Below are 12,339 nucleotides of genomic sequence, written 5' to 3' on the forward strand. Positions count from 1 at the left end.
TGATTGAATAATAAAAATGGTTAAGAGTACGTGGTGGGAGGCTGACGTCAACAAATTGAATAAGTCTTCCTGTTTTTATTTATTGTTGTGTTCTTCCAGCCCTGCTTAGTTATGTTAAATATCCTTGACCTTTTCCCCTGCTTGCCTTTCAGGGCCTAAACATCCATATAAAGGCTTCCAATGTGATTAGCATTGATGCTTTTGAGATTGCTTAGAAACTGATGGTCAGAGATTAATTGTGGGTTGCAGCAGTGGTCAGCCCAGGAGGCTTTTACATCTGCCTCTTCCCTGGATTGAAAGTGCTGTTGGGGCCATATGGCAGATTGCTTCACAGAAAAGCCAAAAATGACTTTGTGGCTAGGTTCCAGATTATCATTTGCATCCATTTTAAAGTGGAGGTTATACTGCGTTGAGTTTGATTTACTGTGTACTAATGGGATTAGTCCTTAACTTGAAATCACATGAGGGGACGTGTGTGTGTGACTAGAATTCAATTCCAGTAATATTACCAATATTCTATTCAGGGAAAGATTTTATTAAACTGTGATTTTATTTATACATATGGAAAGGAAAACACGAGTTAATAAGTATCTGACCTTTGATTGCCTTATTTCCTTAAAAATAAAAAGTTTTGTTTAGAATGAAAGTAAAGTTGCCTGAATGGCTTTTTCTGTTTGCTTTTCTCAATACTCTCTAATATTCAGTTAAATGCCAAAAAGTCCATCCTACATGCAGAGGGGTTTTTGTGGTCTATTTTTTTTTTCAAGATTTTATTTATTTATCCATGAGAGACAGAGAGAGAGAGAGAGAGAGAGAGAGGCAGAGACACAGGCAGAGGGAGAAGCAGGCTCCATGCCGGGAGCCTGATGTGGGACAGAGAGAGAGAGAGAGAGAGAGAGAGAGAGAGAGAGGCAGAGACACAGGCAGAGGGAGAAGCAGGCTCCATGCCGGGAGCCTGATGTGGGACTCAACCCCGGGTCTCCAGGATCACACCCTGGGCTGAAGGTGTTGCTAAACCGCTGAGCCACCTGGGCTGCCCTGTGGTCTAGTTTAAGTGCAGGCACATATACATGCCTGCTGACTCAAAAAGGCCTTCAAATACAAACCACAGGCAGTAGTTGAAAACCTAAATTTAAAAAAAATAGATGTTGAGAAGTTAAAAAATCAGATGGTGCTTGATTATTATAAAAAGGTCTCATTCTCTCTGAGTCTCTGTCTCTCTGGGTGCATTTCTGTCTCTTCCTTCCCTCTGTCCAGCCCCATCTCTCTTAGTCCCTTTGTCTCTGCCCTCTGAGACTCATCTTTTTGTGTTCCTCTTTTCTTGAACTCCTTTCGCAGTCTCTTTGTCTCCCTCCTCCCCCTAGATACTGTCTTCTTAGATATTATGTCTCTCTTGTGACTTTCACTCATGTGATTTGCCAGTGTTTTTATGTTATTTTCACTTGTTTTAATATCAGGATAATTTATTTTATTTGGGTGGCTATGCATAGTACTTTCAGACTTCACTGTTGTGGAATTTTAGATTTCATGCAAGGGTTTCAAACCTGCTTCATCTTCCTTGACTTTCTACCTCCTTGTCTCTCCTTCCTTCCACCTCACTTGGCACTTCCTGCTCCATCAGGAAAATGGGAAAGCATATTTGGTTACATAGTGATTTGAAATTAGCCCGACAAATTAACAATACATTGCGATTTTGCTCGACTTTGTACCTATACAGTTAGGACCTACAAGATTAACAATGGGTGCTCATTTGTAGTGTGTGATAGTTACTGCCATATAATCTTCCAAGAAAGTCAATATTGGTAGGGTAATAAAATCTGTAGTCCCAAAAGGCTCTTAGGTTTACTAATTTGTCATCGTGGTTATGAAATATGTGAACTTAAGTGCAATTTTACAAACAACTGACCACAAATGGAAGCTAGGGACACTTTTTATGTTTGGGAGAATTATTTCTTAAGGACAGCAGCCATTTTTTTCCCTTACTACACAACAGTTCTGTGGAAGAGGAACTTTAATTGTGTTATGTAGTACATCAGTTCATCTCTAAGAAAAGATGGTGGCTGCCTTTATATTTATACTGTTTCTCTCTACCAAGTAGTAAACCTGGAAAGGGATTTTGCAATGGTTCCCAAGACATTAATTTAGTAAATTATATTTATTTGATACTGGATGTTTAATTAAACTGCCAAGTGCCTTCTTCATTTTGACTATCATTTTGATTTAAATAAACTCCATCCTGGTTGACAGGATAGATAGAAGAAACCAAGCTAAAACCTGTACTCTCAAAGATCCTTTCTTTTAGCAGGCAGCTGGATTTTAGGAGTATTTGTGATAAACATTTTAGATAAGTATGTTCTTTTAGATGACTAAAAATTATCACACAGTCTTCTTTTTTTTTCTTTTTTCTTCTTTCTTTCTTTCTTTCTTTCTTTCTTTCTTTCTTTCTTTCTTTCTTTCTTTCTTTCTTTCTTTCTTTCTTTCTTTTTCTTTCTTTTTTTTTTTAGAGAGAGAGGAGGTCGAAGAGGCAGGGTGGGCAAAGGGAGAGAAAATCTTAAGCAGACTCTATGCCCAGTGTGGAGCCAACTCAGAGCTTGGTCTCACAACCCTGAGATCATGACCTGAGCCAAAATCAAGAGTCAGATGCTTAACCAACTGAGCCACCCAGGCACCCCCATACAGACACTCAAACTATTTTTAAAAATCAGTTCAATTTTACCTTTTTTTAAAAAATCAGTTCGATTTTAAATTTGTTTAAAATACTTTTCTGACATTAGTATTCTTCTCAGGAAATAAATATTCACACAAATCGTTTTCTCAGAAAATGACCCTGAATATAGAATTTCAGATCATCAAAAACAGGATCATTTGATATCTACATTTACTTCCCTTTTCCTAATTCATTTCAATTTGCCAGTAGGATTTTCTTATGGAATTAACTCTTCCCTCTCTGCATAGTTACATAAGCTTGCTTTTCTAATCATGAAAACTTTTACCCATTTTGGCACTTATTAAAAAGAACTTTTACTTGAAGGGTTTCTGGTTGTAATGCCAGAGCATATGACTAGAGGCAGATAAATAATACCTCATCATTTATAGCTGCAGAATTTCTTTATAATTTTCAAATGCCTTTGGAGAGCTAGATCTCATGCCCAAAGCATGTTTTTATGTTTGAAATCTTTTAGCAAACTCCTTATTTAGGTCATATGCTTCCAAAGCCCTGCTTTTCTTTCCTCAGGATAAATTGCATTATGTGTTACCGTTAACAATGCTATGTCATTTTGAAGAAGACTAAGTAGTGCAAGTCCAGGTTTCTGGAAACTAAATGAAGGCACTGTTTTGGTTACTGTGCAAAGTGTGTATCTGTTTAACTACCAAAGATTGGTCCGTGCCCAAATACTTTGTCATACCTGCTTGTTATTGTCATAACTGCCCACTACCCTCCGTCCCCCAGTATAATCGTGTGGATTTTTTTCAGGGACTATTTTTGTTCAGCCATTTAACTACCCAGTAATATTATGAATTATTAGTATTTTCCATTGGGAAAATGATTGAGCATTAACTCGCCAGCCTAATTGACTTTGGAGGACCAGATGGTGCATTTTCCCTGGAGGAAGATAGAGGGGAGAAATGTGGTTGTTAGAGAGTGCCATCTGACTCAAACAACTTCTAAGAAGCCTGGTTCTAGTTGGTTTTAGTCCTCTCCAGATGCCGTTCGAACCCAGTTTTCCAGGTCTCTGTTATTATAGAATTGCCTTCCCTTGATAGCAATATATTTCGTTGCTAAATATATTTTATTGCCTTAATGTCAGTCATTAAGGCATTTTAAACCCCTTTTTTATTTTCTTTATTTTGTTTTTCTTCAGGTTGTTCGAAGGACGTTCATCAAGAAAACCAGAGAAGCTTAAAACACTCTTCTGCTACTTTAGAAGAGTCACGGAGAAAAGTAAATTCCTTTCATTCTTAATATAATTTTTATCACTAATTGGGATGGTTCAGATCAAGTGTCAGGTCAGAAACATTTTGTGTTCAAAGTACATCTTCCTGCCCAAACCAAATAATTCAGTATTATAATCTAGATTTTATGCATGTTATATACATTAAATGTGTGCTATAAATACATATGAGTTGTATATACTCTGAAATTAGATCAGCAGAACATACTTTAATAGGTTTTCATGAGTGAAAAACAGTAAATTAATACTCTGAAAAGAAGGTATATTGTCCAGGAAATATGTTTTGGGTGTTCTTTATTTTAAGAAGCATTGACTACTAACAGTTTATTTGCGGAGGACAGCCAGTTTGTTGCCTTCCTACCATCCTTCTCTTTTGTAGCCCCTTTACACACTTTGTAGAGTTCTTATGAAATAGTGTTATACTTAGTGTTTACAAGTTTGTCTTTTTTCTTTTGGACCTTGACCATACTGTTTTCCCAGAGACTAATTGTAACACCTGAGGCAGTGGTAGTAGAGGTCTAACCAGGGCTAGAAATTACCAGCTAATAATAATAGATTGGTACTGCTACTCCTACCCTAAGAGCTGGGTGCCCACAGACAAGCTTCTTAACACTTTCAAGCCTCAGTATCCTCATCAGTAAAATAAGAGAATAATGACCAACTACCTCATAGGATAGTTGTAAATGTTAAGGGAGAAGTTACACGAGTGGCCTTTCCTCCAAGTCAATTTATAAGGGAAACCAGAACTTCTTAAAGTTTGCTTTTGCTAAATAGAGCAGATCAACTCTGGTCAAGTGAAATGAATTCCTTTCAATTCTGATCATTCAGGTTGTCAGATTGTCTTAAGTACATCATTGGTTCATTCTAAGGTCAGTTTTCTCATAGTCTTCCTTTAGTGTGTAATCTCACATTACACTTGGCATTTTTTTCCTTTTGAAGTTATTGGCATTGAACATTGTTCAGAGTTTTGGAAAGAAGTCTGTTATCAGAATTTTGATATTTAACAGAAAAACCATGCTTCTTTGATAGAGGGCTACTTACTTGTTAGCTTATTTATTTTTAGTTTTGTTTTCTATACTGAATGAAATAATAAAGGAAATGAAGTCTCATTTGAGTTTATGAGACATAAAGCCAAATTAGGATTTGTAATAATTTGTTGGAAAAATTAGAATTTTTTTTTTTTTTTGCTACCTTAAATTTGCTTTGCTAAATAGGATGAATTCTGTTATTATACCTAAGTAATTCAGAGCTTACTTTTCTGTCCTTGGAGTCTTAGTTCTCTAAGAGCTAACTTGCTTAAGTTTTAGGATTTTGTTTACTTTGAGGGAAAATGCTAATGTTTTGTTTTTTCTTTTTTTTTCTTTTTTTTTGTTTTGTTTTGTTTTGTTTTGTTTTTTCAACTAAAAATTTATAAACCATCATAAATACTAGGAATTAGGCTGAAAAAAATTATAACTAGACATTTTATTTTCTGGCTTTTTCATTGTACATGGTAATTTAGTTCATTATGAAATATAATGACACATGTTATAAGTTTTTAGGATGTAAAGTTACAGGCTTAAAGAGGAAATAGTGGAATAAAAGACATTAACAAGCTAATGATGAATTTATATAGAAAGTCTAAAGTCTACTTAATAGAAACTACAGAAACCTATTTAAACCATATTACATCAAATCCAGGACATTGTAGAGTGTAAAAAGTGTCATTATGTTATATACTGCAAAGAAGGAAAAAACACTCAGGTTGAAGGATTTTAGGAGACCTCTTTTACATAGCTGATATACCAGAGGTCTGTACCTTCAGTCTAAGGACAGATGAGAAATTAACCTGGCTCTGCAAAAAAGGGACAAAAAAGAAACTGCAAGTGTCAATCTTGGCACTGGCTAGAGAAGATACAAAAAATCTCCTCTGAGAATTTGAACCACTAGCCTCAAGTTTGGAGTCTAAAGTCCTATTACCAGTGTGATCCACAAAAGCCTGCAACAGTGGATTTAATTCACAATGATCTCAGGTTGGTGGTGCTCCCAGATGACTGCAGAAGCAGATGCACATCTCTGGAAAAATTCAACGTTAATTTAGACTAGTGGCAATAGCTAGATACCTTCCATTATGAAAGATGTATTCCAGTTTCAGAGGCTTATTACCACATGAAAAAAAAATGTGCCTTTTAGAATTGATAAAATGATAAAATGTAATTCCATCAAGACCAACTTTTCGATGTTGTCAAATGTCTTTATTTTGTATTTTTAATGAGGATCTTGAGGTTGATTTTTAAGGGCTTTTTGAATTATTTTTAGTATAGTTTTAGATAAAATACTTATAGATGGAGTATTTAAAAATTGATAATTCATATGCAGCACATACTGTGATTTTATTAAGGGAAATATTTGATTAACCAAAATAAAATAATCTATTCTAGTATAAAAGTTACCTTTTTATGGAAGAAAGGCAATAAGAATGCCCTCAAGTTCTTTTTGTTTTAATTATATCTAAAGAGCCATGTTCTGTCTTTTTTCTAGCTTTGCTAGTGATATTCACTTATGAATTTCTTTTGGGATCTCCTAGTATATATGAAAGACATTTAATATTCCTACTAATCTGTTAATTTGCTGAATGATGATACTGACATTAGTTTCTTATTAATAGAATTGCTTCTCTGGTGTTTGAATTGTTTAATCTCTTGTGAGTTTTATATATGTTATCCTTTTGCCTTAGAGAAATTTCTTAAGGAAATCTTAAGAATATTTTATAACCCATATTAACAAAATCCATCCATTAATGTTCTACTGTAATTCTTCCATACTATTTTTTGAGTTGTTACTACTTGTGACTGAGAGCGGAGAAATGTGGAATCATCCAGAAAAATGAAATGATTGTCAGGCTTTCAATGGGACTCTACCAGCATTATCACTAATAGTTTCTGACATATCTCTTTGCTTAAGAGCTTTTTGCTTTCTTTCTTTCTTTCTTTTTTTTTTTTTTTAAACAGAAGTGGCCTGGCCTTTTTAGTTTGTTCTTTGATTTGAATCAAATTACTTTTGGCCTGCTGATTTATTTGTTGCTTTTGCCCCTAATTAGAAAAAAAAAAAGTAAATCTAACAAAAAAGGATCACATTCCTCTAAAACATACTGCATTTTGATCCCCTTATATCTACTCCTCCTTAAAAACTATGTCATCTTTCTTTTCTAACCTCTTAGAGCACAGTGATTCTTCCTTCCAGCTAAGATGACTTGTAAGTAGAACAATTGCATATCATCTAAGCCCTGGATTTAGCTTTGTCGACTCCAAAGGGCCTGTCAACAATTTTCTTTTTTAATGACAGACATTTTATTTTATTATAAAACATATAAATGTGTATATATTCACCAGTCTTTAGATGTAAGTTTAAGGCCTTTCTCAGAGAAGGAGTAAACATTAAAATTCAAATTCAAATTTGTCTTTATTGTATAAGCTACACTCATTAATGCACCCCTTTTTTTGGTTGAGTTTTTACAAATGTATTCAGTTTAGAAAACTTAACCAATAAGTACCATTGTGCTGTTGTTTGTATAGTTTTGTTTTAGTGAGGGCTTACTATTTTATAAAAAAGGAGTTCCTACTGTAAGGATAATACTGTTTTAAATCGGTTTTCTGTTGTATTCCAATACTAAACTTGATATTTTCCAATTAGTTTTATAACCATTGTTAGATCTATTATTTTACCAAATGTATATAATCTTTCCAAAATCAAAACTTCCTTTGGGTTTCTTTTTCTTTTATTGCTTTTGTAGAACCTACTGGCTTGGTGACATTTACAAGACAGAGTCTTGAAGATTTTCCAGAGTGGGAAAGGTAATAGTAATAAAAATAATTGGGAATCTTAGAAGGGCTCTTTTACTGTACTAGGATTCTATTTTGCAACTCCTGGAAAGATGGTTTCCCAGACTCTTAATTGCTAGGGAATTTCCTATAAATGATCCATTGATAGCTCTCATTTTGAGCTCTCATTGTTGGAAAGGTCATGCTGTATGATTCAAAGTCTGCAAGCCTTTGACTTCTACTCTTTGCCTTAGTTTTTTTCTTCTGAAACAAAGTCCTGTTTAGAATTAAGGAGTTTTGTGTGAAGACACTACTATTAACTGGAACACCAATATTTAATATTCATCCTTATACTCCTCTTGGTTAGCATGTTTGTATTTTATGGCTTTTCATTCTGGAGGACAAGATGGAGGAAAATTTTTTTTGTTAATCTAAAGTGTTAATAGTAATTTTCTAGAATTTGTCTGAGTGACCAGAATTTTGAAGTTTGACTGTTCATGTGTACTATTGGCAGATTTCGTGGAAGTTGCTAATTTACTGAGGTTTTTTCCTTATTATTTATCTGCAAATAACTGAGAAGAATAGTAACCAATCTGAGTTCATGCAGATTTGTAAATTCCTTCATGCCCTGAACTAGTTAATACATTTCCTAATCCAGAGCAGATCCCCAAAGCACTTAAGAATAGATCAACTTTTTCATCGCATATGAGAACATGATCAAATGTACTGTGCATATTTGTGTATGCATTCATGTTAAGTCTTATTTTTACTTTCTCTTAATTTTTATTTACGGGAGTTAACTTGAGGAAGCACATCTACTTAGGTGGCTTTCCTGTGGTGTTTTTTTATCCATCAAAGATGTTCGCGAGGAGAAAGAAAAACTTACTTTAGGAGGCTAACTGCATGGCTGAGATGATTATCAGTAGAAGGAAGTAGGTAAAAGATTAAACAACTGGAATATAAAAACAAAAACAAAATTGAGTAGAAAGGAAGGGAACATGTATAGCAGTTTGGACTCTTGGCATATTAGAGATGAAAGGGACCCCAGGAAATCATCTGCTCTAACTGTATCCTAAAAATATCAATCAACTCTATAATACCTGTGATAGGTGACAGACAGCTTCAGTAATGGGAAATGCACCATTTCACCTCAATGTAGAAGATCAAGATATTCCCCTTAACTTTGATAGGCACAATTTAACTTGGTAACTTTTCTAACTTGTTTTATTTTATTGACTTCTGTTCTGTTCTGTTTTAGTGCTTCATAAGTTGGAGAATGTAATTAATCAATTTCTCAGACCCACAGAACCAGAACATGCATTCACTTAAAGAGGGAGGATAAAGAAGAGATGAAAATTGTTGGTGTTCCCAAGAGTATGGGGCTAAATGGGTGCCAGGAAGTTAGAGGTTTTTCTGATTTCCAAGTTTCTGCCATGTTACAGTTAACCCAGTGATTATCAGCAAATATCTTAGCTAGGCTTAGTTAATCACAGAGATTCATTATCGTCTGTGTCTTTGATTATGACTGGTATGAAAGATTTGCTGGAGCCAAAAGGGGAGACCTATCAAGAAGGTGGAGGATACTTTAAGAAAGCTGTCTAGCAATTTCATAATTTTATTGAGTATTATACTGTATGTTGACAGCTTTAGTTAGGAAGAATAGTTGAAGAACAGATGAGATTTCTGTTTTGAAGTCCTGAATGACAAACTAGAGATTTCTGGATCATGCTTCTTTATCTTTTCAGTAGTGTCCTCATGGGTGGTCTCCCTTAGCATAAAATGGCTAGGAAAGTAGGATCAAAAAACAAACAAACAAAAAGAAGTTAAAAAAAATCCAACTTGTGTCATAACTTTCTATAAGAGATTTTGAAAGTAATTTTTCTAAAGGTAAAGCATGTTAAGTCTTTAACTTCAAATTCTTGATGCTTTATTGCTTGGGCAGGTTACTTAAATGTTTTCTGTGCATTGTTTTCCCATCTGTTAAAAAGAGATAGTAGTAATAGGGTTGTTGTGAGGGTTACATGAGTTAATGCAAATGAAGCTCTTAGAACATATACTGAATTGCCTTCTGTTTAAGGCTGTCAGTCTATTGGACAGGAGTTTCTCCAGAAAGGTATTTGGACTTACTGAAATTAGGAAGAAAGTAAATCCCAATAAGGTAAATAGCGCTTCCCCAGTTAAATTGTTTTAAAAAATATATAATTGGGTCACCTGGGTGGCTCAGTCAGCTAAGTATCTGCCTTAGCCTCAGGTCATGATCTCAAATGTGCTGGGATCTAGCCCTGTATCAGGCTCTGCTCAGCAGGGGATCTGCTTCTCCCTCTCTCACTCTGTGTGCACACTCTCTCTTTCAAATGAATAAATAAAATCTTTAAAAATGTGTATATATATATATATATATATGTATATATAATTGTTTTAAAAAATATATAATTCCCTCCCCAAAAATGAATGCAACCCTTATATAAGTTAGGTATTTGGATCTCATCTGTTATATTTTATTATAATTTATATTTTTTATTAAATAAGTAATCGGGAAAAATCTATTACTGAAAAATGCCCTCACCAAATACTGTTAATAAAATGGAATTGGTTTTTAAATATAATGAAAGCCAGGTAAACACTGTAAGGGAGGAAAAACTTTTTTCTCAAACCAGTCAGGATCTGAAAATTAAAAGGACAAAGACTGATTAACAGGAGACAAACACAAACTTATTATTTTTTTAAGATTTTATTTATTTATTCATGAGAGACACAGAAAGAGAGAGGCATAGACATAGGCAGAGGGAGAAGCTGGCTCCATGCAGGAAGGCCGATGTGAGATTCAATCCTGGGACTCCAGGATTACACCCTGAGCCGAAGGCAGATGCACTTAACCACTGAGCCGCCCAGGCATCCCAGCACACAGATTTATTTGATGTAAATTTTACATGTCACAGGAGCCTTCTTAAGGAAATGAAGGCCCAAAGAAATAGACCCACATACTTTTATGTCAGATTCAGTGAAGAGTGGACATCTTTGTGGAATATGACAGATTAAGAAGTATGAGGTAATTGTAGTTATCGGGGAAAAACTTAGCAAGGCCTGTTTGTTAGAATTCTTGGCATCCTTCCTTCTTCAGAGATAGGAATATTCCTTTCCTCCAAATACAGAGTGGACACCTTGCACATGAGGGTCTTATTACATGTAGGGAAGAACTGTGCGGAGGGGAGGAGGTCATAGTGACCCTGCTGCTTCTGCCGTTTTCTCAAACTTAATTAATCTTAAGGTATTTGATATCCCATGGTGCCACATTTTGCGGTAGCACGTTAGTGACCATGGTATATGAAAGCGAAAGAAAATAATTGTGACTTAACAGGTACTAGATTAATTCATCAGTTTTATTAACATAAAAGTACCATAGATCAGATTTCTGTGGCCTGTATTTTCATCAAGATATTACCACCACATACACTCATACACTCATTTTTATCAAACTACTGAAAATAGACCCCATCTCAATATCATATATGATTTATTGCCAAAGTTTTTTTTTATTTTTCTTCAGGTTGCCAACTGTAGGATAACAATAAAATTGCATAGATCTTAATTTTGTTTTTATATTTTGAGACTTTTTCAACTTTTTTTTAAAAAGATTTTATTTATTCATAGAGATGCAGAGAGAGAGAGAGAGAGAGAAAGAAAGAGAGAGGCAGAGACACAGGCAGAGGGAGAAGCAGGCTCCATGCAGAGAGCCTGACATGGGACTCGATCCAGGGTCTCTAGATCACACCCTGGGCTGCAGGCGGCGCTAAACCGCTGCGCCACCGGGGCTGCCCGACTTTTTCAACTCTTGAAGAGAAATATTTTGTAGAAAAAAATATGGATTTCAAAACAGCATGTTATCTCATTTTAATTTAAATATGTATGTTTAGTATTTGAATAAGAAAAAGTTTGGGAGAATCTATATCAAAAACGTTAACCAGGCATATGTTTCTGGCTTTTAAGATTCGTAATGGTTTTAATATTTCTTCTGTAGTTATGTATATTTTCCACATTTTTCCTTAGTGAAGTTCATTAAAAGTAAAGGATTATCTTTTAAATTGTAGATGTGAAAAACCCCTGACTCGATTGCATGTCACTTATGAAGGTACCATAGAAGGAAATGGTCAAGGCATGCTACAGGTAGGTGAATCACAACAGAGTGCTGTTTGGGACTTACTCTTGTCAAGCTTCTGACAGCAAAGGAAGTTTGAAAACCTGTTTATTTCTCTCCTAAACTGATTTAATGCAAAGAAGCATGATAGCAGAATGGAGAAAAACGCCAAACAGATCATTTTGACAGTCTTGGTAATACTGTTATTTGCCAGTGTATGCTGTTTCTTAACGTGCGCCTCTTTAAAAAGCCTTTGACGGAAAATTTTAAGATCTGGGCAACATCAGGTTTCTTAGTTCAGACATTGATTGTAGATTGACAGTGGAGGAAGTTCCCTGGGTATGGTCTTGACAGCTATCACCAAGCAGTTTTGTTCTTTTTCTTTAAAGGCTCTTTCTCTGCTCCAAATGATGACCAGCTTGAAATGTTTTTCTGCCACCAACCTTGTATA

At 35.0% G+C, this 12,339-nt stretch overlaps 1 protein-coding gene across 5 annotated transcripts in view; it reads left to right on the top strand.

The window, feature by feature from the left end:
- Positions 1 to 12,339, top strand: part of PARG (poly(ADP-ribose) glycohydrolase) — a 117,413-nt gene that overhangs the window by 58,005 nt on the left and 47,069 nt on the right. For all 5 annotated transcript variants that reach the window (XM_077878581.1, XM_077878579.1, XM_077878578.1 and 2 more), the window contains 3 exons: positions 3,864 to 3,943; positions 7,726 to 7,786; positions 11,842 to 11,917. In XM_077878581.1, coding sequence (XP_077734707.1) covers positions 3,864 to 3,943; positions 7,726 to 7,786; positions 11,842 to 11,917 — 217 coding nt within the window. The remainder of the gene's footprint in view (positions 1 to 3,863; positions 3,944 to 7,725; positions 7,787 to 11,841; positions 11,918 to 12,339) is intronic.

Source organism: Canis aureus, chromosome 29 (assembly GCF_053574225.1).
Source record: "Canis aureus isolate CA01 chromosome 29, VMU_Caureus_v.1.0, whole genome shotgun sequence".
Classification (NCBI taxonomy): domain Eukaryota; kingdom Metazoa; phylum Chordata; class Mammalia; order Carnivora; family Canidae; genus Canis; species Canis aureus.